Source organism: Rhinopithecus bieti, unplaced genomic scaffold (assembly GCF_001698545.2).
Source record: "Rhinopithecus bieti isolate Rb0 unplaced genomic scaffold, ASM169854v2 scaffold_28547, whole genome shotgun sequence".
Taxonomy (NCBI): Eukaryota; Metazoa; Chordata; class Mammalia; order Primates; family Cercopithecidae; genus Rhinopithecus; species Rhinopithecus bieti.
Window position 1 is genome coordinate 498,194 of NW_016813480.1, and position 25,967 is coordinate 524,160.

Sequence of the window (25,967 nt, forward strand, 5' to 3'; positions counted from 1 at the left end):
TCGGAAGAAGCTTATATCTGGCGTCAAGCCCTGGGCTTCTCCTGGCCGGGGAGAAGGGGTGTCCGGGTGTAGCAGTAGTCGGGTCCTGCTGCTCTGGATCACACACCAGCGAGGCTGGGAAGGGGCCTGTTATTTGTTGTTTTCCCACAAGCACCTGCTGTCCTTAGAGAGGAGAAGAGACCACTGCAGACCTACTTTAACGTTAAAAGAAGTCACAGAACTCACAGGGGAGAAAAAGGAAACATTTTAACAAAAGGAGAGAGGAATACAAAGGGTTGGGGAAGGCTATGCTTGGATCTCACTATTCTGTCCACTGTACACCTGAGGGCCTGTCGTCCCCGGGGAAGTCCAGCCTTCTGCCTATCTGCATGGCTGGCTACGTGCCAAGGACACCTGAGATTGCTCCAATCCCCTCACGGAGGAAGCCACACCTGCACACGGTGGCCTGTTCCCAGGACCACACTAGATGTAGGAGAAGTGCTCACTGATAAAGACAGTAGTGGGCAATGGGAACAGACCATGCGTATTTCAGCTTTGCTGACTGATTCCTGGGGAAAGAGAATAACAGATGGTCAAGAGGGAAAATGGGATCAAGCAATGAGAACATGGCAAATATCTGGTCCTGTCCTTGACCTACAGTGAAAGCCACATCCCCAGGGTTTGGGGATCATTTTATTTGTAAGGTCTCTATGGTCCAGACTGAACCAAACCATTTCATCAGCCAAAGATTAGAAATTTCAACATGAACTCTCATATTTTTAATCCAACCAGATTTGTGTTTTTGACCTTGTTCTAGACCACAGAGTATTTCACAGCGGGGTAGACAGTGGCAGGAAGCCATGGAACATCTGCGTCTTACAGACAGCACCTCATTTTATCAGAGGGGACCCAGATGGATCAATGCAGACTGGTGTATGAGCTGCCGTCTGCAAATAGCAGAGTCAAGGACTGATGAGTTCCACTGTGAACTGTTAGGAAGCTGTCTTTATAACAGCAGAGACGTGAAAATTATGGTTCCCTGCTAAGGCCGCAGCAGCCCACCACTGCGCTGGGCAAGACACTTCATTCATCTAGGCAGGTTTGCACTGGCTTATTACAGGAGGCGTCATTGCTTTTGTTACACATTCATAGGAATCAGGAAAAGACATTCTTTATGCTCCTCATTTGCAATGCCCTACTTACCAACTTCATCCCTGATGTTTGCAAGTTCGATTGACAGCTCTTTTTCTTTCACAAGGGCACTTTCACTCTGAAAAAACAAAACGGATACCGAGAGTCCCCTAGTTTTATGCTAGATAAGCACTTTCACATGATTAATTAATGAATCGTATTAAGCAAATATTTATAAGTCTAGTCCTTAAGGAGATAATTTTCACATTATATAAGCATATAAAAACTTACAAAGTCAAGTCTGACTCATTCATTTGTATCCCATTCAAATGGCAAAGCTTGCATTATAATATTAATAACACCCGTGGTTGTGCTTTTGTCTGGATTATGCTCTTGTATATCATCCTGCAATAATTCTTTGCATATTTATGTCCCATGCATTAATCTATTGCCATATATTATTATACAGTGTTTATTATTATCACTACTGTGAGATTTCCAACCATTACAAAAGTCTGTGCCATATTTCTCTGAGGGCCAAATGCTTGTTTTACCAACTGTTTTTTACACTTACCCTTTTGTCCATACATGATTAGCTACTTAATCAATAATAAAGCTCAGGACAGAAGGCTTAGCACGAAACACTTCTCTTTGTAATATGACCAACAACATTTAAGGTTTCCAAGTTTTCTGTTCCACTGTCAGCATCAATAGATGAAAAAAGAGGAAATCTCAAGTTTGAAATACCATTTAGTGCAAAAAATGCCACGTATAACTAAATGACTGCTAAGCTGTTTTCAAATCAAAGTAGGGAAGTAGTTGAAGATATGCTGAATTTGTAATCTGCGTTATTGAGTCACCGTAAACAGCATATTATGATTTTATTACTCACAATTACCAGAAAAGATGTGCTACATGAATTCTCTTCAAGTCTGAGATACCAAAAATACAGGCCTTCAAAGAAAGTCTCTGTCATTCTGTGGCAGAGACTCTCAAAGCAAACTGATTTCCAGAGAGGGAATTTTGAGTAAAATGTGGACCAAATACCTAGCGTGAATATCATCGGGGCCTTGAGAACATTCTTTCTTCCTTAATAACCGTTGCCTTTGGTTTCAGCGCCTCTGAAGGATGTGTGCGGACTGTGACCAGACCGTTCTCACAATACTGTTTCCGGTGTGCTGTTTTGAGACGCGGGTAACAAGTGTGCTGCTTTGGGTTGGTGGGAGGGTCTCAGGTTATCCAGAGGGCATTTGCTAAGCTGTGTCATAATATTCATCATGTCAAAAATAAAACCCTATTTTCATAATACACTGAGAGCTATTTTCATCACAGGAGTCAAAAATTATTAGCTAACGGTTTCCTTAAGAAAATGCAGCAATAGATCTGTCCCTGAGGGAAATGGGCCCTGCTACAGTCTGAAGGTATGTGTTCCCCTCAATCCCCCTAAAATTCATGTTGAAATCCTCACCTCCAAGCTGATGATATTAGGAGGTGGGGCTTCCGGGAAGTGATCAGGTCATGAGGGTGGAGCCCTCATGAATAAAATTAGAGGGGTCCCAGGGAGCTGCCTTGCCCCTTCCTCCATGTAAGGATACAGCCAGAAGGTACTAATGTTTACGGGAAAGTGGCCAGCACCAGACACTGAATCTGTTGGAGCCTAGATCTTGGGCTTCCCAGCCTCCAGAATTGTAAGAAATAAATTTCTGTTATTTATAAACCACCTGGTTTATGATATTTTGTTATAGCATCCCAAAGAGACTAAGACAGACCCAACGGACACCTCCCATCTCATTTTTGAAGTTCTCTCCTTCCATCCCAGTCCATAGCATCCTTGTTTTCCCTGAATTTCAAAGCTAACAGTTACATCTGAGAGCATGTATTTTCTTGCCTAATCCTACTCTGTATCTCAATATTCCTACTCTAACGCCACACCCACGGTGCAGGGTTGTCATGAGGATTAAATTAATGTATGTGATGTAGTTAGTGTCCAGCACTTAGCAAGCTCATACAAGTGTAAGTTGTTATTATATTTCTGTTTCCTTGTATTTCATTTGCAACTGGATAACATCCTATATATAATAGGTGCTTTTCCATATTAATTATCTAAATGCATTTAGAATTTCCATATCAGTCGTATCCTCTTTTTTTTTTTTTCTGAGACAAGATCTCGCTCTGTCACCTAGCCTGGAATGCATGGCTCACTGCAACCTCCACCTCCCAGGCTCAAGGTATCCTCACACCTCAGCCTCCCAAGTAGCAGGGACTACAGGTGCATGCCATCACGCCTAGCTAATTTTTTGTATTTTTAGTAGAGACGAGGTTTCACCATGTTGCTCAGGCTGGTTGCAAACTCCTGGGCTTAAGCAATCTGCCCAGTCTGTAGCTGCCACAGTACTGGGATTACAGGTGTGAGCCACCGTGCCTGGCCTTATGCTCTGTTTTTGTAAGCACCTTCCTGGCCTGCCTTGATTTTGCTTAATTTTTGATGTGATTCAGAGATTGGAGAAGCCAGAACAGGGAACATGTTCTAATCAGACAGATCACAGGGATTATATGCTCATTCTAACAGCAGCATAATATGGCCAGATGACAATCAATGTGTTCCTGTAGGTTAAGCAAATTTGGTATTTTGGAGAGCGCTAATTTCGATATTGACCCTGAAATAATCTTAAACTAGTGGAAAAACTAACTTGCTTTTACTGTCAAGAATAATTTTGAATACTCACATTCTCTAATTCCTAAACACAGCCAGATAATTGAAATAGTATGCTTATCAGTCCAGAAATAGCATTACACAGCGTTCACTCTCGGAGCAATGAGAGTTGCAAAGACTTAGACCGGGCCAGGCAGTGAACAATCAGAACATAACAAAAACAACAAATGAGCTCTAATTTCTAACTCAAAGCCAACATTTCCCTCAGCTCCCTGTCATGCCCCAGGGATCTCTCACATCATAACAGACCAGTCCACACTCCCAGCCACAGAAGAATCAGGCCTGTGGGGAAGGAGTGGCCAGAAGGCCCTATGAGAGGGACAGGCCTCTTAGGTGTGGTGCTGACTATGAGGGAGACTGCTGATGAAGACCCTCAGACTTGAATCACTTTGCTGAAAAGCTAATGCTGGTACTTTGTGGCCAGGCCTTCCCCATCCATCTGTTGCTTTAAGAGCAACACAAATAAGATTGATGGAAACCAAGTGAGAACTGGAAAAAAAAAAAAAAAAAAAGGCAAGTAAAGAAAGGAAGGAAGGGAAGAGATAGGCAAGGAAGTGGAAAGGAAATAGAAGTGAAATTAGAGACCTTGTACCATCTCCATTTGGGGAAGCAGAGGCTATTAAAACAGATCACGAAGACCCAGTAAAAATGACCTCGTCCATCCTTTTGCAAGTTCAGGCTCTAAAACCAGCCAGTTCCAAACTATGGCTTACCGAGGAAGAGTTGGCTGCCAAACATAAGCAACAAACCTGATGACTAAAATGTCAAGGAAAAGAACTTAACTCTGGCAAGCTCTGGCTAAGTATTATTTACTAATTACTACAGGGGATTCATGCTGTCCAGCACCGAACACTCTCTGTAGTCCAGGCACAATGTTAGGTAAGCCCTTTAAGTCATTTACTCCTGGAGACACTGTCCAGAGCATCCCAGGTTTTATTTCCCTTTATGGAGGAGGAAACTGGGGCTCTATGGTGAAGTGGCTGGCCCCTGCACAACCCACCAGGAAATGGCAAAGGCAAGAGTGTCCACCCAAAATCCACACTCTTCATCAAACATGAGCACACCAAGATTTCCCCTCCTAGCCATACTTAGATAGAAGCAACAAGATCCAAATTGCCCTGAGCCTCGGCTTGGATCTGAGCACTTATTACCAAGAAGCTTTTCATGTCTGACTGGGAGAGAGGCAGGGTCCGCTCCTGACTACTCTGTCTCAACGGAACAATGCCCTGGCTGCATTCACATCCCACTCCACAGCCTGAACTGCCTGTCTCTGTCCTGGATGTGGATTCGTGAGTTGCATATTTGTCTGTTTACAGCGTCTGGACCCATTTCACCATAGCCTACTTGGACTATAACTTCTGAGAGAGTTTAGTTTTCCCCACCAGCTTCTAGAAGGATGCTGTCTCATGACCTCTGAATATGTTGCTGCTGAAGATGCCGGCACAGCTCAGCTCTGGCTCGCTAAGGCCAGCCTGTGCCGTTTGGCGACAGCCCTTCTTCCGTAAGTGCTTGTTTTTTGAAAGGATATCAACTCTTCTAATTTATGACTTCTCTGCATAAAGTAAGTGACTTTTTGCTTTCTGCAAGCCAAACCAGAATGACGTAGTGCTACCCTGCAATGAAATGAGTCAATAGCTGTGACTGCAGGAACACTGTTCCTTAGGCAAGAGTGAACTTAAAGGAATCTTCCATTCACTGTTCTTTGCCTCAAAAAGTTATTCCTCCATCCATCATGGTTCAAAAGAATCCAGTGTGATCCTGCAAGGCCCATAGGTTCTGTTGAACACCCAGGACTCCCTTGGAAAGGATCTCAAGTCTCTAATCCCCTCTGTTGCCCAAACTATGCCTGGTCTGGGTGATGACACCGTGGGTTGACTGAAATATGAGCAAGGCCTTCTCTGAGGGCCCAGGGTTAGATCAGTGCCTCTCTAAACAGGGGATGAGTGGAAAATTCCCAACGAGTGCCAAGTACATGGGCTCCTGTTTTCACTCAAGAGGGCTAAAAATAGAACTCAGCGTTAATCATCCAAACTGTCCTGGTGATATAGTCCAGAAATTGCAAAGCCTAACAAGGCCATCCCTCTAAAATTTCTGTTTATTCTATGACAGGCTTAACTGGAAGTTGATACTTGAAGAACATTTATCTAAGCCCCAAACCAGCAGCTGTGTCTTCTTAGCTACCTCTTTTATTTGGTCATGTACCGCTCTCCTTTGCACGCTGAGTTCTCCATTCATTCTGGCATGGTCTATCTCTTTATTCATAGATGAAATGCAAGACAAGCTACTCCCATGAAACATCCAACTCACTCCCTGTACGTCTTGCCCTAAACATACCCCTGCAAATCTGCTACAGTGAAGCCTCCACTTCTTTTTAGACATGGCTCCCAATCTAAGACTTTTCACAAACTCGCGAGGATACTGCCTTTCACTTTTCCTTGCTAGAGCAGCCTTGCAGAGCAGACAACCCACTAATCATCCCATTAACCTCAAGCAATCAGATGGGTGGCCAAAGCCCAGGCCAGCCTGCCATACTCTGTTATTTTAACATGTGTGCTCAACGGGCATTATCTCTTCCGATGGTTGATGCTACCCCGTGAAGCTGGTGGTAATGGGAAGTGAAAACGCCTGTCCTTGTTAGCATCATCTGTGTGATTCTATGCTTGCGTATCAGCCACCTGTGCCACTCCTCAAATGACAAACCAACAGAACAGCTATTTACTACTAAAACTGAATGCTGGGTAAATCTGAGGTACTTTCACCCCAATTCATCCAGAAATAGGAAATGTACACCAAATAACACATACTCACTGAGTGCCTACTATGTGCCTGGCAGACATTTCAGTTCTCAAGAAGCTTGACTTCCAGAGAGTCAGTAAATGGATGAACAATTACAGAACACTGTGGTCTAACCCAGCAGGGCAAGGCTGTGTTGGAGATTTAAACTGAGAGCAGCAGGATATGCAGAGAGCACCCCAGGCAAAACAGCATCTGGGACTTTTTGGGAACTTCTGTCAGCCCATCAGACAGGCCCCTTTTCCCTCTAACATTCTGCCTCTGGTCTATGAAATTCCTGGCAGGAACTCTTGGTTGGCTACAGGCATACTGAGGACAATTTCATAAAACTCACTGCAGATTTTCATCAGCTCCTTGTTACCCACCTGATTTTTTTTTTTTTTTTGAGACGGAGTCTCACTCTGTCGCCCAGGCTGGAGTGCAGTGGCACGATCTTGGCTCACTGCAACCTCCGCCTCCCAGGTTCATGCCATTTCCTGCCTCAGCCTCCCGAGTAGCTGGGACTACAGGCGCCCGCCACCTCGCCCGGTTAGTTTTTTTGTATTTTTTAGTAGAGACGGGGTTTCACTGTGTTAGCCAGGATGGTCTCGATCTCCTGACCTCGTGATCCGTCCGTCTCAGCCTCCCAAAGTGCTGGGATTACAGGCTTGAGCCACCGTGCCCGGCTCTTGATTTTTTTTTAAAAAGAAAATACATATATATGTTAATTTAAAAATATATATGTAAGCCCAAAGACTCCCAGCTAATCTTTCCTATATTTTTAGCCTGCTCTGAAATCCGTGCGGATCAGGAAAATCCAACCCTGGGAGCTGGGCCATTTTTTTCCCCAAGCTAAACAATCAAACCACAACAGGAAATTAAATAAGAGATCTATAGAATTCTGGTATTTGAGGAAACATCCAGATCTTTTAAAATTGTGAATTAAAAAAATTCAAATGTGACATGCCTGCACACTAAATTGCAAAAAGGTTAAAGCTTTTTTCATGCTTCTCAGAAACATTATTGCTTTTGACCCAGGGCTCCGTGAGTTTAAATTAGGGTTTAAAATCAACATGGTAGAACTTCGTCTTCAAAGGAAAACATTCTCTTTTGTATTTCAAAATGAACCAGCTGCAAGGTTACAGCAACAAAACACAAGTATCTGACTTGTTTTCATACCACCTTTTGTGGCTATCGCACTCACTTTCAATACTAATATTATCAAGATTGGCCAGATCCATAACGTATAATAGCGCTGTGGAAAAATCCCATGGGAGGTGGACTGACCTTTTGTTTTTCATTTCAGTTATTATAGCTTTAAGGCAGCACTGATACTATGCCTTGAGTTAATCAATAAGTATTATTTCTTTCACATATAATTAACACTAGGGTCTCTGTGTTTTTGTATAATGATCTGCTTTTCTGCTGTGAAGTGAAATTTCATATAGGCTTGTCAGAAACAAAGTATCCTTCCCATTTAATACTCTTCAATACATTTTAGTGCTTAGTTGTATGAAAAACAAGCAGAGTCATACCATATATTAGAAAAAATCAAAATGACTACAAATGCATAATTTCAGCCTTTGCCTTTGTGCATGTGGGGAAGAGACACTGGGTAAAAAGACATCTAGCTCTCCCAAGAGGCTGTAGTTAATAAGGGAATAACACACCATACCTGGATTACTAATGAACAATGGGAAAGGACAGAGATTAATGGGGCCAAGGAGAAGAAATGCTGATCCAAAGAAGTCATGCTGGGAAATTCTGGTCCCAGAGTAAGTGCAGCAGAAAGGAGAATTAGCCAGTTGCCTGCATTTTAACCCATTTGTGTATCACTTAAGAAGTTTCTTGACCTTTCTGGATTCTATCTTCCTCTAATAACCCTCCCAAATGTATTACTGTCAGAGCACCTGCGCATACCTGGGAGGAACAGTGAGGTGCCTCTCCCCACTCCCACCCCTGCCAAGAATTTAGAGACAAGGTAAGTAAGACAAGCCTCTGAGATTAGAATCAACACATAAAAGGCTAGGGTAGAGATATGCAAATGAACCCCTAAAGGGACAGGACCATACCTAAACCAGCAAGTCTTGCTGTTGGACTGAATCTGTAACACGATGTGAGGAATAACAGGTCCATTACAAGAGGAGTTGGACAGTGAAGGGAGCTTAGGAAAGGGAATCACCAGGGCCAGGAACATTTCAGGGGAGCAGGGATATGGGAGATGAACCTAGTAGGCTCTGAGGCCACTGGATTCTTATAGAACAACTCTCTGGCTCAGATTCCATTCTCATCAAGGTTTCTTATGAGCTAGACTTTTGACTCTAAAAAGAAATAATACGTTTATCAGGCTTGTTATTGTTTGCTTGCCAGTTATATTTCATATGGTTAAAAAGGACGCTTGTATTCCAGTTTATACGTCTAGTTTATTCCTCTTAATAACTCAAGAATTCTAACAACCACCAGTTCAGGAAGGCTATGGATAAGGAGTTTCTGTGCACACAGAGCTCCTGGCTTCCTCCTGGACCAGGTTGAGTCCGTAGGTGAATGGGCCCTTTGGGATCCAGCTGGGTCATACCATTCCTTTCAAATACCTGTAGACGAGTCTTTCCACAGACTGCATCTCTGCTCAAAAGCCCAAGATAGATCCCTACTTTTTATTTAGCTCAAGTTTAAAAACCCGAGTCTTTGGCCAGGCATGGTGGCTCACACCTATTATCCCAACATTTTGGGTGGCCAAGGTGGGTGGATCGCTTGAGCCCAAAAGTTTGAGACTAGCTTGGGCAATATAGCAAGACCCCAGCTCTGCCAAAAAAAAAAAAAAAAATAGCTGAGCGTGGTGGTGCACGCCTGTGGTCCCAGCTACTTGGGAAGCTGAGGTGGGAAGACTGTTTGAGTCTGGGAGTTCAAGTTTACAGTGAACCATGATCACACCACTGCACTCCAGACTGGGTGACAGAGGGAGACCCTGTCTCAAATAAAACAAAAAACAAATCAACCAACAAAAAACCTGGGTCTGGCTTTCAGGCTGGAAATTTCCCCACACTCCCTATGCACCACATCTCCCACTGTGTTCACCATGAGATTGCCGCTCTCATGTTTCATAAAATGAGGCTAAAAGACCTTTCCTTGCGTGCTCCTCGCTTGGAATACATTCTTTCTCTTTAGTTTAATAAAATTCTACCCCATTCTTCAAAGTGTAATTCATGTTCCACTTTTTCCAAGAAACCTTGTCTATGGTTCTAGACTGACTTCTCCTTTCACTGAATTCCAGAAACAGGTATGGTCAGTACCACATAATTTTCACTTAATTATACTCCAGTCTTGTGCTAATGTTTAATTGTTCTGTGTGTGTTACTGTTGCCTACCCACTTGTAAGTTCTCTGCAAAAGGTAGAAATACAACCAAACCACTTATCGGTAAGCTACATAAGGGCTAGCCATGCCTTTTAAGAATTATTTGATGGTCCCAATAGTAACTAGGCACAGAGTAAACCAGTAATAAATACTTCCAATGGATAGGTCTTTATAAGTTGGCAATACATAAGCACAAACAACTTTTAAATGATTTGTTCATTTAACAGTTTTTTCATTATATACTCTAGGCAAGATTCCAGTTTCTCCTAATAAATTAATGCTAAATAAGCATCCTCATATTCATAGTTTTTAGTTGATATTCAGTTTTTAGTCAGATCTCTGAAACTGATTACTTTGAAAGTATCTTTAATTGTCCCGCCATGTTTTTCAGAACAGCTTTAGCTGCACTATGATCAAACTGTTAAATTGTTTTGATTTCTCAAAATGAAGTTTGCTCTTTTAATCTATATGAAGTTCTGAGGAAATGGTTATTGTTTTAAGGTTTATTAAGCTAGGTTAAGGTAATCAGAAACAACTCTGTCAACAATTTTACCAGGCCTCTTTTAAACTGTATCAACCTCACTGGGGTTGTTAGAGTTGACTAACAGATTGAAGAACTTTGTTGTGGGATTTGGGAATTCTGATTCCCAGAGTTTGAAGTTGGAATGGAATCCTGTCATGCTCCTGGTACACAATACCTGGCCCAATAGGTAACTATCAATTAAGTAAATGATTTTGGCATACTGCCTGTGAAGTTATTCTGCAAAGTAGGCAACTACATAAAACAATGTGTTTTTTAATTTAAAAAGAAAGTCCTCAATTCATTAAAAGAGCACCTATGAAAACATACGCATAAAACTTCAAATGGGAATACTATTCTGAAATACAGCAAAGAAAAGACAAGAAATGTAGGTGTGAACACAACGAAAAAGCTGGTAAAGGCAGTGTAAGTTTTAAAGTTTTCATCAGTAAAAAATAATTTGTATTGAACTGGAAGTTTCAAAACTAAAACACTGGAAAATTACTCAAACATACTGCTAGAGAGATGAAATAACATTAAATTATCTTCCAAAATCTCTGAATTCAAGAATGACATAGGGATAATCATTTTCAAGAACTTGATTTAAACAAAATAGGGAAACAGATTTCCTTTGAAACATATTTTCTCAAACCAAAAGGCCTCCATATTGCAGCCTCTATTTCTAAAACTTTTGTATTAGGATTTAGAAATATGAAATTTATAATACTGTTTTACATGTAGCAAATCTTTCCCTTTTATTATAACTACCGTTGTAAGGCTTCAATACTCTTTTGTGACCACTTCGCAAAAGGCTTAATCACTTCAATGTTAGATGTGCAGACAACTGAGCGCAAATGCTTTATAGTTCTTTTTGTTATAAGCACATAAACATGTATATAATATTTTAGCTCATACTCATGGTAGCAAAGCCAAATCCACTGAGGTGGTTATTTCTATTGCAGCAAAACTAGTAAGTGACTTTTAAGGTATCAGTTTAATTTTCCTACGTGGTAAGTAACCCTACTTTAGGTCAAAGTTCATAAGCAGACTGGTAACTAAGATGCTTCCAAGTGACCACTTTTTGATGAGCGTGTATATTAAGCCATATATTTTCCTTCTCCTGGTCACATACTACATCTCAAGCTATCTAGATAGCTGATGCCCACATGGGTAGGAAGAAGGCAATTTCAACAATTCAATTGTGAAATCCCATTTCATGCATCTTGGAGAAATCTAAATATGCATGACAATAAAATATCTCACAGAGACAAGAGTTCTTGCCAACAGATTTCTAGTAATGAAATTAAAAGCATATCCTAATCCCTCTGCTAGCTCACAAGAGTAGGCAAATGTCAAAAGCAAAGAAAGGCTTTGTGTTGGAATTGCTATATAATTCTCATGCATACTCTATTTTCAGTTTCCTGGCTGTGAATTTTTCTCCAGTGAAGACTTGAACACATCCTCAGCCTCTCTGGCTTTTTAAGTTTTCACCTCTATGTTTATTCATCTCTCTGTGATGCAAAGTAGTACAGAGAGAACAACTATACTGTGTGCTTTCTTCTCTGATGTGAAGAACATAAATTACAAGAATGAGTGCTGTTTTGAAAAAAGAGTGGTAAACTTTCAAAGTTAGCACTTGGCGAAGAAAAACACGCCTAACTAATCTGAATTCCCCAGCGGAACGTCTTAGGTTTCACAGGTACATTAAAATGCATTAAGAATATTCCGAAGATCTCTTGGCAGTTTTGATTTCAAGATGTTGGAGCAGAATCCTACTATTTCAGGAAAATGCAACAGTTACATTTGAGACTGCAGGAATACAGAATTATGTAAGGCACTGCAGAGTATGTGAGACCAAATGTTTCTGTGAACACCACTCACAATTCAGCATATTGGAACGAGTAAAGAGAGCCTCCTGTTCACCAACAAAGCGCACACGCATGCTAGGGGGACAGGCACAGAGGTGGCTGGCTCACGGCTTTCTCTCTGCCCTTGCAAAGGAGGAGGGGGAAGAAGAGAGGGAAGGCAAAGTACCGTCTTGTCCAGGCACTGAAGGCAGTTATAAGGCTTGCAGCAGCAATGGCCCATCCCGGCAGGCTGGCAGGCAAGGGGACCTCCTTCATTCAACGTGTCAGCGGGCAACTCCTAAGCCGAGGTACTGGCACACACGAAAGGGGTGCGCCGCTGGGAGCTGTCACAACTTCCATGTGGTCCCCTCGGCTACCTTATTTCTCCTAAACTTCAGGAATCCAGGAGGCACAGGAATGAGAGGAGGAGGAGGAGAGCAGGGCGGCAGCGATCAGATCTTGCTGCTGCGGGAGGGAGGGCAGGCGGGAGCCAGGAAGGGAGGGGACAGGCAGGAGGGAGGGTCACTTTGCCACTGGAATCCTCAGGGTGAGGCAAATCAATAGTCGCATAACCACCGGGCATGTACCAATACCGGCTCCCTAAAAGGACAGCCTGCTCTCCGCCGGGTGCGCGGCCGCTCCCAGCCCTCCCCTGGCGGGGATGCGCCTCCGCACCGCGCAGACACGCCTGGAGAGGACGCAGGAAGCACAAAAGGCGAGCTTGGGCTTCAGGGCACTGCCTGGGGACTCCCGAAAGGGCTGCCAGCGCTTGGCTCTGCTGCAATCCTAGCTCCTAGTTTTCTGGGAAGTAAAAATATTTATAAACGTGATGTATATGGCCTCTCCTCCCATGAAACTCTTCTCAGAACATTTGTTGCTAATGGGAACCCCCAATTTCTCATTTTCTAATTTGCATGCCATGAACAAATTTTTTTTGCCTTATTTGATGAAATCTTCATATTTAAAGTATAACTGTGAAGTCGCTTGCCTAGGCTGACATACACACACCATTCAACCGGCTTGAGTAATTAAAATTGGGGTTTGGGGCAGGTATTTCTCCTAGGCAAACTGGCATAAAAGCCTTAAAGAACTTGATCTTTCTAGTTTTTCACACAGTTAAAAATCAGAAAGGGAAAGCATCAGGGAGCAAAAGTTTATTTTTTTTCCTCAAAAAAGACTTGGTATTTAAAAATATATTTATGTAATCCTGAAAGTAAAAGAAGCAAATATTTACATGATTGATTTTATATGCCCTGATACCCTTCAGAGGAGAAATCTTGAAATTTCTCATGTTTAGAAATATACAATTACATTTTTGCCCACTAAATTGCCTAAGGCTGTAAACAGACAATAGTTGTTAAAACCAGATGATTTTACAAACTTAACTGAGATTTTCCAAGCAGATTTTAATTAAGTAGTATAGGCTTGGAGAAAGGCAAATACTTAGTGATCAAATAGGAAAAGACTGGAATGTTTGCCTTAGACTTGAAAGAATTAATGGAAACCTTTCTTTCAAGGTAGCAGGTAAATTAGCATAATCCTTCAGGAAGGCGATTTGGCTGTACCTATCAAAATATTAAATGTACACACGCCTTGACCCAACATTTGCACGTCTATGCTATAATAATACATACATATACAAGCATGTATGCATAAGGATCTTCAATTCGGCATCGTTGGTAATAGCATAAAAATGGGTAATATTTTAGATTTTCAATGCCTTTCTATTATATGGAAAGATGATATACATTGTTGACTGAGAAAGCAAACTTTTATAAAAAACAAAGCAAACATACACATGTGTATATGCTTGGAGTAAAGCTTTGGAAAGATTCACACATTCATGTAACAGCAGCCAACCCTTGAGGAATGGGAACCAGGAGGAAGTGAATGTCCACTTTTTACCCTCTCATGAGCATGTTTTTTTTTTGAGACGGAGTCTCGCTCTGTCGCCCAAGCTGGAGTGCAGTGGCGCGATCTCGGCTCACTGCAAGCTCCGCCTCCTGGGTTTACGCCATTCTCCTGCCTCAGCCTCCCGAGTAGCTGGGACTACAGGCGCCCGCCACCTCGCCCGCTAGTTTTTTTTTTTTTGTATTTTTTAGTAGAGATGGGGGTTTCAATGTGTAGACCAGGATGGTCTCGATCTCCTGACCTCGTGATCCACCCGTCTCGGCCTCCCAAAGTGCTGGGATTACAGGCTTGAGCCACCGCGCCCGGCCGCATGTTTTATTTTTACCGTTTTAAAACAAAGTGTGCCAGGGAAAAGGCAGGAACCCCCATCTGGGCTCTGTGATGTTGTGAGGTCCAGAGCTGCCTCCTGCTCACTCAGGCTAATGCTCCTTGGCAATGAGCTTGGGCAGACCTCTCAGAGGGAAAGAAGCTCACAGTACCTTGAGCTCGAACCTGTGCTGCAAGCTGTTCCTAGGGCTTTTGAAATCGGTGAGAAAAACTTTATGTTGCAAAAAGTGGTGGCTTAGTATACCCCGACGCTCACAGCAGCATTATTCACAATAGCCAAAAGGTGGAAGCAACCAGAATGTCTACCAACAGATGAATGGCTAAACTTAATGTGGTGTATGCATGCAGTGGAACGTTAGCCTTAAAAAGGAAGGAAATTCTGACAGGTGCCACATAACATGCCTAACTAATCTGACAGGTGCTACAAAACATGCCTAACTAATCTAAATTCCTCTTAGGATGAATGAAACTTGAGGATATCATGTTAAGTGAAATAAGCCAGTCACAAAAGTACAAATACTATATGATTCCACTTATATGAAGTACCTAGAGTGGTCGAGTTCACAGAGACAGAAAGTGGAATGGTGGTTGCCAGGGGCTGGGGGCAGGAAGAAGTAGGGAATTGTTGAATGAATACAGAGTTTTAGTCTTAGAAGATGAAGAGCTCTGGATTCACACTACAATGTGAATATACAGACTGTTCCACACTTATGATGGTTCCATTTATGACTTCCACTTTACAATGGCGTGACACATTCAGAAGACTCCTTGACTTACAATGGAGCTATAGCAGGATAAATCCCTGTAAATTGAAAATACCGTTAAGTTGAAAGTGCACTGTCATAACCTTGTTGTAAGCTGAGGATCATGTGTACTTAACGATAAACTGTACATGTGTACAACGATAACAGTTAAGATGGGGAATTTTTTGTTATATTTTATCACAGCTTTTTTTTTTTTTTTTTTTTTTTGAGTCTGAGTCTCGCTCTGTCACCCAGGCTGGAGGGCAGTGGCCGGATCTCAGCTCACTGCAAGCTCCGCCTCCCGGGTTCATGCCATTCTCCTGCCTCAGCCTCCCGAGTAGCTGGGACTACAGGCACCCGCCACCACTCGCGGCTAATTTTTTGTAGTTCTAGTAGAGACAGGGTTTCACGGTGTTAGCCAGGATGGTCTTGATCTCCTGACCTCATGATTTGCCCACCTCGGCCTCCCAAAGTGCTGGGATTACAGGCGTGAGCCACCGCGCACAGTTTTTCTAAAAGAGAAGTGGTAGCTTGCATTTACCTGGAGGCAACAGCTCCTGAGCTGCAGGTATGGATTAAATCAAGACAGAGCAAAGCCCTATTGTGGACAGAGCCAGGCGGGGTGGGAAGACTGCAAAGCTAAGCACCCTACATTGATTTAAAGAATGTTTTCTTTCAGCTCAGTTGTCTTCCTGAAGATAGTTCCTCTTAGGAAACAGTTTTATTCTAAATTAGAGTTTAGAGTGCACCATACTAGAAAATTACTTCGTATTCTTAGGAGATGTATGAGAGCTCTTGCTAACCAGTTGCTCCCAGGAAATTAGTGTGAGACTGGAGGATCTACACAGAGGCGATTTTCAGCTTCTCTTCTTGGGCACAGAGGGCACTGAAGGGCACGGCACTTCCGCAGTCCAGTCCTTCCTACATTGTTGAAATCGCACATGTACTATGATCTCAGTGCACACGACCTAGATTTTGAGAAATGTATTTATGTTCTAGAATTGTGCCTTGTTTAGTTTACATGTTACAAAAGTTTCAAACATATTGAAAAATAGAGCTAAATACCAAAGGTCTTCACATCCCTATTTCCACGTTCAACAGTCATCAAAGGTGTGAGCACACTTGTTTCATCTATAATTTTTTGTTTTATTTTTTTACTTTTCTTCATATACCCATCACCCCAATTCAGCAATTACCAAGACTGTTACCTAATTCTCACTTGTGCCTTGTCTTTCTTTTTTCTTTGTTAAAGTATTTCTTTCTTTCTTCTTTTTTTCTGTTTTTTTATTTGTTTTTTTATTGAGACAGAGTCTCACTCTGTCACCCAAGCTGGAGTGCAGTGGTGCGATCTCAGCTCAATGCAAACTCCGCCTCCCAGGTTCAAGCAATTCTACTGTTTCAGCCTGCCAAGTAGCTGGGATTACAGGTGCGGACCATCACGCCCAGCTAATTTTTGTACTTTAGTAGAGATGGGGTTTCACTTTGTTGGCCAGGCTAGTCTCAAACTCCTGGCCTCAAGTGATTTGCCCACCTTGGCCTCCCAAAGTGCTGGGATTACAGGTGTGAGCCGCTGCTGCACCCGGTCTGTTATAATATTTCTATGGTAAAGTATTTCTAAGCAAAACCCTACATGCTTTAGTATGCATTGCTAAAAATTATGAACGTTTTCTTACATAACCACAATGCCATTAAAACAATAAAAGTGACAATAATTCCTTGGTATCCAATACCCAGTTCATAAAAAAAATTTGCTGGTTTCTTAAAAAAAAATTTTTTTTTTCTGGTTTCTTTGTTTGAATCAGGATTCAAACTAGGTCCACGTATTACATCAGGTTTTAAGTATCTTCGGTCTCCTATGAACAGCAATCTCCACCCCTCCTCTCCTTTCACTGCCATGCCACTGACTTGCTCAGAAACTGGGTCAGCCACCCTGTCGAATGTCCTACGTGCTGGATCTGCCTCTTTGTTTCTTTGTAATGTCACTTCACCTGTTCCTGCATCCCTTTAAGCGAAATTTAGCTCTCAAATCTGGGTTAGATTCAAGTTCAGTTTTGGGGATAACATCTCAGAGGTGATGCTGTGGGCTTCATGTTGCATTCCGTCGGGAAGCACACCATGTCTGGGTGTTCCAATTTTAGTGAGCTAGAGTGGATCAGGATGTGATAGCCTCATCTCCATTGTAAAGTTTTCCATCAACCTTTTATATAATGGATTCATTTGTTAATAATTATTACCTGAATCAATTATTTCACTGGGGACTGCAACATAGTGTTCTGGTTATTTTTGTCTTTTTGCATTTATCAGATGGAATTTTTATATAAAAAAAATTTTTTATTCAACTGGGGTGACTTTCTTTGATATACATTTTAAACTGATACATATTTATACATATTTATGGGGTACATGTTATATTTTCACACATGCATACAATATGTAATAATCAAATCAGGGTAATTAGGACATCCATCACTGCAAACATTTATCATTTCCTTGTGTTAGGAACATTCCAAATCTTATCTTCTAGCTATTTTGAAATATACAATAAATTATTGTTAGCCGGGCATGGTGGCTCACACCTATGATCCCAGCACTTATGGGGGCCCAGGTGGGCAGATCACTTTGAGGTCAGGAGTTTGAGACCAGCCTAGCCAACATGGCGAAACCCCATCTCTACTAAAAAAAAAAAACCAAAACACCAAAAAACAAAAATTAGCTGGGCATGTGGCAGGCACCTGTAATCCCAGCTATTCAGGAGGCTGAGGCAGGAGAATCCCTTGAACCCGGGAGCCAGAGGTTGCAGTGAGCCGAGATTGTGTCACTGCATTCTAGCCTGGGTGACAAAAGCGAGACTCCGTCTCAAAAGAAAAAAAAAAAAAATACTGTTAATTATAGTCACCCTACTGTGCTATCGAACACTAGAACTTATTCTAACTAACTATATGTTTGTACAACTAGGGCAATTTTAATTTCCTGCAACACAGTTTGTACAGGAAGGATAGGATAAATGCGTAATCATTACCTTTTAAGTGCCAATTTCCTGAATAAAGACTTGGTGTGGAAACGGTACCCAATGAGGTTGTTGTTGAGATGGTCGTTTCCTCTCACCTTTTAGAAACATTATTATCAATTATAAACTCATTTTTGTATTTTGACATGCACAATATGTTTTAGTCCACTGCACTGATTACCGGTTTTAGATGCTCAGTGTATCCCTCTTTGGCCTGCAGCCCTTCTTTTTGGCCCCTCTGTCCTTTTAGCACAACTCACTTGTCTACCTTCCTTGCTTCCTGACCCAAGATATCCTAGGCTCATCTTGTGTACTTCCTCCTCCAGTTGTGGAGTCATCTATCCTTGCTAAGAGCCCTAGTTCCGTCTAGCTGGGAATGACAATGAGGTACCACAAGCAATGGGTGCTGTTTCTTGTCTTTTGAGAGCCACATGAAGGGAGCGAGATTTCCTTTGAAGGAAGTGAGGCTTCCCACAGACAAAATGTCCTTTGAAGAAGTCACTGAAGAAGTCAGCACGGGGCCTTGGGCTGGGGTGAGAAGGAAGTCACTTCTTCTCTTGGAGCTTTCAGAGGCTGGGGCCTAAATTCCAGGTAAAGGAAAAATGCTCAGAGAAATTCATTTTGAGGGAGATAAACTGGTCCTGATAATATGGCGGCCAGCTACAGGCCAGATAGGGAGGTCCCCTCTGAATAAAAATTCTCCAGGGACTCACCCAAAGGCTTGGATACCTGAAAAAAGAATAAACTTAAAGGCAAATACAATGAAGGTTTAGACTGTTGTAATTTGTCATAAAGAGAAACCACGGGCCGGACGCAGTGACTCACGCCTGTAATCCCAGCACTTTGGGAGGCCAAGGCAGGTATCACCTGAGGTCAGGAGTTCAAGACCAGCCTGGCCAACATGGTGAAACCCTGTCTTTACTAAAAATTGTAATCCCAGTTACCCAGGAGGCTGAGGCCGGAGAATCGCTTGAACCCAGGAGGCAGAGGTTGCAGTGAGCTGAGATCATGCCACTGCACTCCAGCCCAGGCAACAGAGCGAGACACTGTCTCAAAAAAAAAAAAAAGAAAAGAAAAGAAAAGAAAAGAAAAGAAACCATGACCTCACAGGCTCATGAAATTTGGGACATTTTGGCTCCCAATATTTAAAAAAGTTTGAGGTGATTTTTACTCCTGGCATATTTTCTTGCATTGATGTAGCAACAAACATTTAGAAAAGTCATAGGAAAGCCTAATGGTGGGTCTCCTTGGAAAAAACTTTATGAACACTGTGTTTTGGAGCAATAACTAATGATAAGCATTACCTGATTGACAACAGATGCCTGGCCCCGTGCTTACGGCTTGAGCACTGTATCTCACCTAACTCTCACAAAACTGTGAGATAAGCACTATTATCATCTCCATTTCACAGATGAGTAAATGAGACCCTGAGGTTGCACAACCTGTCAGGTGTACACAAAGCCAGGAAGTGATTATGTGGGGTCATGAACTCAAGTCTAACTCTAAAGCTTATGTCTTAAGCCACTGTGCTTTACTAACTGCATTGTAATTTGGAAACCTTTCATCTACAAGGCCTATAGAACTTCAGGCTTGTGTGATGACCTGGATAACGAATCCAGGCATAGGAAAATGTAAAAGGAAATTCAAACATATAAATGGAATTGCCCCACATTTTTCTATCTTAGAGCAAGAGCCTCTATTTCAATGCTTTATAAAAAGTACATTTACAAACAAATATACAAACAACTTAAAAACTGACATAGTAGAAACATGCAGGTCAATGTTAAAATGTTCAATTTTAATAGTTCCATTTCTTTGTCTTCCTTAAACTTGGAATTCCTTTCCCTCCCCTGCCCTCCGTCATGCTAGTCAGGCTCAAGTTTCCTTGGCTTAAACTCTGCTCCCCAGTACTCCTTAGCACCACCTCACCTCCTCCAGGGCTCTGCCCAACCCTCCAATTTGGAGTGAATTCCCTCTTTCTCGGGGATTTCATGCATTCCATATGCTCTTGCCCCAGGATTTCCTGCCCGATATCATAATAATTGTTTACCTTTGTCTTCTACAAAGTGTCACAGCCTCCTTGCTATGCCACACTCATGTTTACACCCAGGACACCTGGAATCTGCCTCGAAGATAGGTCTCCATGAACATTTCCTAGGGCAATGCAGGATAGGACCTTGAAGGAGTCAAAGCCAAAGGTAGCTCTGTGGCAGAGGCATTTTGGTGTTCTATGCAGTTTGTGAACCTTGGTACCATTTGCAGGTCAAAGAGTTAAAAACTGTATTGCAGTCTCACTATTTATTTCAAGAGAAAACCGTGAAAAATGATCATGAAAGAGTCTCTTACAGATTGTCAAGGCAACCGTCTGTTTATTTGGGTTCCTCCATCCAGACCCCTCCTTTTTCCATGCATCTAAAATATGAGCAGGAGCTCTAGGGCTGGATCTTAGCAAAGGGGACGGCCAGGGCCAGGAAAATATGTGTAGCTTTTACCAAACACAATCTATCTAGATTTTAAAGAGGTGAGAATAGGCTGCAGAGGGAAAATAGAAAACAGAAATCTTTAAACTGGGAATGACGGGTAGTTATGATCATCCACACACAGACAATAGATACTCTGAAGCACCTTTGATGTAATAACCAGGATTTAGAAAATTAAGAGAGAAAAAAGAAGAGAGAAATGGCATATGTGTTTTTGTTCTATGTTCTCAGATACTTGTCAAAAGAGAACTAAAAAAATTTCACTTTTCTATAATACCCAAATAGGAAGGTTGCTACTGATGGAAGATAATCTTTTTTTTTCTTGTCTGTTAGTCTTTGACAGTACCCTTTTTTTCCCTTTTAAGTCAGTGACTAGGATGATTGCAGGAAAGGCAGCCTCCTTAAGTTTCTGTATATTCAGAGGAGCTGATTACTCTCATAAGAGAAGTGAAATTCAAAATTACCTTTACTAGCTGGATAAATACGTTGGACAATATTGGATAACTGATAGGTAAAATTGGATAGAGGGATGGGAAGCAGCTGGCAGAGCCCCCAAGTGCATCTGTCTATTGGACATATGTTAGACAGAAAGGATGATCGCAGTGAACCATAAGCTGAAAATCAACAAACAATGTGACTGTCGCTACAAAGAAAGAACGGAGGCTAGGTGCAGTGGCTCACGTTTATAATCCCAGCCACTTTGGGAGGCCCAGGCAGGCGATCACTTGAGGTCAGGAGCTTGAGACCAGCCTGGCCAACATGGTGAAACTCTCTCTCTACTAAAAATACAAAAATTAGCCGGGTGTGGTGGCAGGTGCCTGAAATCCCAGCTACTTGGGAGGCTGAGGCAGGAGAATTGCTTGAACCCACGAGGCAGAGGTTGCAGTGAGCTGAGATCGCACCACTGCACTCTGGCCTGGGTGACAGAGTGAGACTCTGTCTCAAAAAAAAAAAAAAAAAAAAAGAAAAAAAGAAAGAAAGAATGGAAGGAAAAAAAAAGAGCAGTTTCAACATAGATATCAGATAGATTTCAGTTTGATTTTCAGCTGGGTGATTTTGGGCAGGTTACTTAACTCTCTCAGAGCCTCAGTTTTCTTCTCTATAAGATGGAGATAAAACTATCTACTATATAAGGTTTCTGGAACAGTTCTCTAATTTGATTAAATTTGAAGATGCTAATGATTCTATTTCTAGTAGAAAAAAGAGCATTGATAGTCCACAGCTGAACTGTTTATGGAAAGATGTAAAATATCAGCATTGGATACTCCTTATCAGCCACTTATAAGAAGCAAGGCTGCCTCTGTATATGACAGTTTCAATTTTTTTTTTACATTAATGAACATATTGATGTTGGCTGGTTGCTCCTAATGTCACTAGACAGTAGTGCAAGAAAAGGATGAGCTCAGGGATTCAAATTCCCAGCTCCAGTGTTGCCTAAAGAACCTAAGCACTTCTACATGTGTCCTGAAGAAGACCCTTATCCTTTTAACTGCAGGGCTGACATTGCTGAAACTCAAACAAAAAATTTCATTCTGCCACTGGCTGAATGACAACACAAGTTGAACCCCAGCTACAGTAGCTACTGTCTACTGTTAAAGTGAAAGCACTGCTTTGGAAAGAATGGGAGCCCGTGAACTGGGATGGAGACATGTGGGAAGGCTCTGATGAAACTGAGGACATGGAGTCCCTACATTCTGTTGAGTGTGCTTTGCCAGTGGAAGAGGTCTCCTCAGCCTTGGCAGAACTGGTCTCCCCATCTCCAATGGAAGTGGCCTCCCTAACCCCAGAGAAAACAACCTTCCCACTGTCAGTGGTATCAACCTCTCCACCTCCAGCCTGTCCACCTCTGTTCTGAGGGAATTAACCCTGCACTACTTGAGGAAACTGTAATGGTCTCTCTTGAGGCAGGTGCTGTGCAAGACAACATCGACTCTCCCCAGGATCCACCCTGCCACTCCTCTTTGCTTCTAGACCTATAATGAGACTCGAATCCCAGCGGGTGACTAAAGTTGAGGTACAATGTATGACCCATGAGGGGCATGACATTCCAAAGGAACTACTTGATTTTTCTAATTTATACAGGCAGAATTCCAAGAAACATTCCTAAAGATGGACACTAAGTGTATAGAATGGTGGAAGAAACATAAAGTTGGGTCAGGCTGAATTTACTGATATGGGCTTACTAAGCAGAGATTCTGCCTTTAATGTTGCAGTTTCAGGAGTCCAAAAGGGCTCTAACAGTTTGGCTGGCTGAAACACAGACCAAAAGGTAGCCCATAGTGAGTGAACTGAACGTGCCAGCCATGCCTTGGTTTAACGTAGAGGAAGGGATTCAAAAGCTGAGAGAGACTGGCATGTCAGAATGGATTTGTCACTTGAGACCTACCCACCCACACGGGGAGGGTCTAGAAGGCAGACATTTCACCACAACTGTAAGAAATACATTTGTGAAGGGAGCTCCAACATCTTAGAAGAACTCTATGATCCTTCTTCTCTGTCAGTCAGACCTCACAGTCACTGGACTGGGAAACCTAAATGCAGTGGGGGTAACTGAACCCCAGGGAAGCAGGGGCCAGGTGGTGGCACTCAACTGCTAAAGGTAAGATAGGCATGGTTACTGTCATAGACAGCAGAGTCCAAACAGCAATCAGAATAGTCTAACTTATGCAGAACTATGGAAGCTGGCTAGCTGATCATGATATTCCTAGAAGTGAAATAGATAGGGAGCTAATTAAATTCTTAGTTGATTTGTATGAGCAGAAAAGTTCTGGGTCAAGTGAACAAAGTCTAACCTTAACCGTAAAAACAGAGAGTCATGACCGACCACTCAATTAATTCCCAGACTTGGGCCAGTTTACAGACTCAGAATCCTTTGAATGAAGGGGAAGCTGGATATCCTTGAGGAAATCCCTTCCTCAAGGACCTCAATACACTACTGAAAATTTCAACTGAAAAATGTAATCTTTTTTCCAGCCTCTGCCAAAGGGACTTATTGCTTTTTACCGAGGTAATTGTTCACTGGGGGAAAAGAAATAATCATATTTTTCAGGGACTATTGGACACTGGCTCTAAACTGACACTAATTCCAGGAGACCCCAAACATTGCTGTGGCCTACCAGTTAGAGCAGGGGCTTACGGAGGTCAGGTGAACAACAGAGTTTTAGCTCAGGTCAGGAAACGTAGGCAAGACAAAAGAGCACCAAAAAATCGAAAGATACAAATCCCTTATTCCAGTCACCCCCCAGCTTCACTAAAAAGTCTGGACTTTGTTCCATGACAAAAGGCACCAAATTAGGAATCTTAAAAAGCAGCCCAATACTACAAAAATAAATGAAAAAAACTGAATAAACAGATACAGAGTTATTACAAAGAACTAGAAAATAATATCCAACACATCTCAACTGTTGAAAATTTTTTCCAAGAAAACAGCCATGAAGCAAGAACATTCAAAATGAGTTAAATGTACTAAAACTGGCATTTGGGATATGAAGAAAGATCTTGAATAAAAAATACAAAACGAAGAATAGAAATGGACAAAGAATAAAAATATACTAAAGAGTTGATTAATTTAGGAAAGCAATGAAAGAAAATGACAAAGTTATCTCAAAAATGAAGATTAAATTACAAGGTGCCCAGAGTAAGATAAACTAACATGAAAATTTACTAAGGGGCATTTTAAAAGGTGGGAAAACCATCAAGAACATAAAAATGAGAAAAATAAAAGAATATCAAAGGTCACAGGGAAAACAGAGAAAATGGAAAACAGATAAAGAAGGATTAATACATAATTAGACTATCTGAAAAGAAAAAAAATAAAACAATACTGATATAGTTTGGATTTCATCCTCTCTAAATCTCCTGTTGAAATATGGTGCCCAGTGTTAAAGGTGGGGCCTAGTAGAAGGCGTGTGGGTCATGGGGGCGAATCTCTCATGAATGGCTTGGAGCCCTCCCCATCCATGGTAAGGAGTTCACATAGAGCTGGTTGTTTAAAGAGCCTGCACCTCACCCTTCTCTCTCTTGCCCCCTTTCTCTCCATGTGATGCACTAGCTCCCCCTTCGCCTTCTCCCATTATTGTAAGCTTCCTGAGGTCCTCACCCAAAGCCAAACAGATGCAGGCACCACGTTTGTACAACCTGCAGAACTGTGAGCCGTAAACCTCTCAATTACAAATTATCCAGCCTCAGGTATTCCTTTACAGCAATGCAAAATGGACCAATACAAATGCTTGAAACTATAATATAAGCAAACTTTCCAGATCATCGAAACTTACTATTGAAAGGGTCCACTGGGTACTTGGGAAGGTTAACCCAGAGTTAGCAACTCTAAGACTTATTAAATCTGTTAGAATTCAGAGACTGTAAACAAAACAAAACAAAACAAAACATCCAGGCAAACAGGTCACTTAATTACCAGGGCAAAAGTATTAGATATCCAAAGCAAGACAACAATAGAACAGTATTTTAAAACCAACAGACAAAAAACAGCTCAAAGAAAGAAAATGTGAATCTTCATTTTATATCAAGTTGTCCAAGTATCAAGGCTATTGAAAAAGTGCGGAACACACAAAACCTTAGGGAATCTTGAAACTGTGAGTTTTTTCTTGAGGAATTGGATAGTGTATGAGCTTTATTCACCTAATAAGTGACAGGAAATTTTTCAGCAAAATGACTGATATTAGCATATATATATGCTACATTATTGTATATATATCAGCAAAAGGACCGATATTAGCATATATATGCTAATATATAGCATATATATGTATGCTATATATATATAATTGTAGATCTAAGACAAAAAGTCAAAATGAAGGTTGAAGACTAATGTACAAATGCTATATGTCTTGACAAATAGAAACAATGCAATTAAAAACTGGCTAAGGGATGGAAGACAGAATAAAGAGAGTAAAATAAGCTTACTGGCTGTTGTAGAGGCAACAGGTAGGAGTTGAAGATACAATTAAAAACTGGTGGCTGGGCATGGTGGCTCACGCCTGTAATTCCAGCACTTTGGGAGGCCAAAGCGAGTGGATCACCTGAGGTCAAGAGTTCAAGACCAGTCTGGCCAACATGGTGAAACCCCGTCTCTACGAAAAATACAAAACAAAAAACAAACAAACAAAACAATTAGCACGGTGTGGTGGTGAGCACCTGTAATCCCGGCTACTCGGGAAGCTGAGG

General features: G+C 41.8%; 1 protein-coding gene across 3 annotated transcripts in view; it reads right to left on the bottom strand.

Annotated features, from left to right (window-relative positions):
- The window catches only part of MTUS2 (microtubule associated scaffold protein 2), a 472,062-nt gene that overhangs the window by 67,399 nt on the left and 378,696 nt on the right, over positions 1-25,967 (bottom strand). For 2 of the 3 annotated variants that reach the window (XM_017848470.1, XM_017848469.1), the window contains exon 8: positions 1,183-1,249. In XM_017848470.1, coding sequence (XP_017703959.1) covers positions 1,183-1,249 — 67 coding nt within the window. Of the gene's footprint in view, positions 1-1,182; positions 1,250-12,502; positions 12,906-25,967 lie in introns of those variants that run through there. The other variant, XM_017848471.1, reaches the window with a different exon arrangement.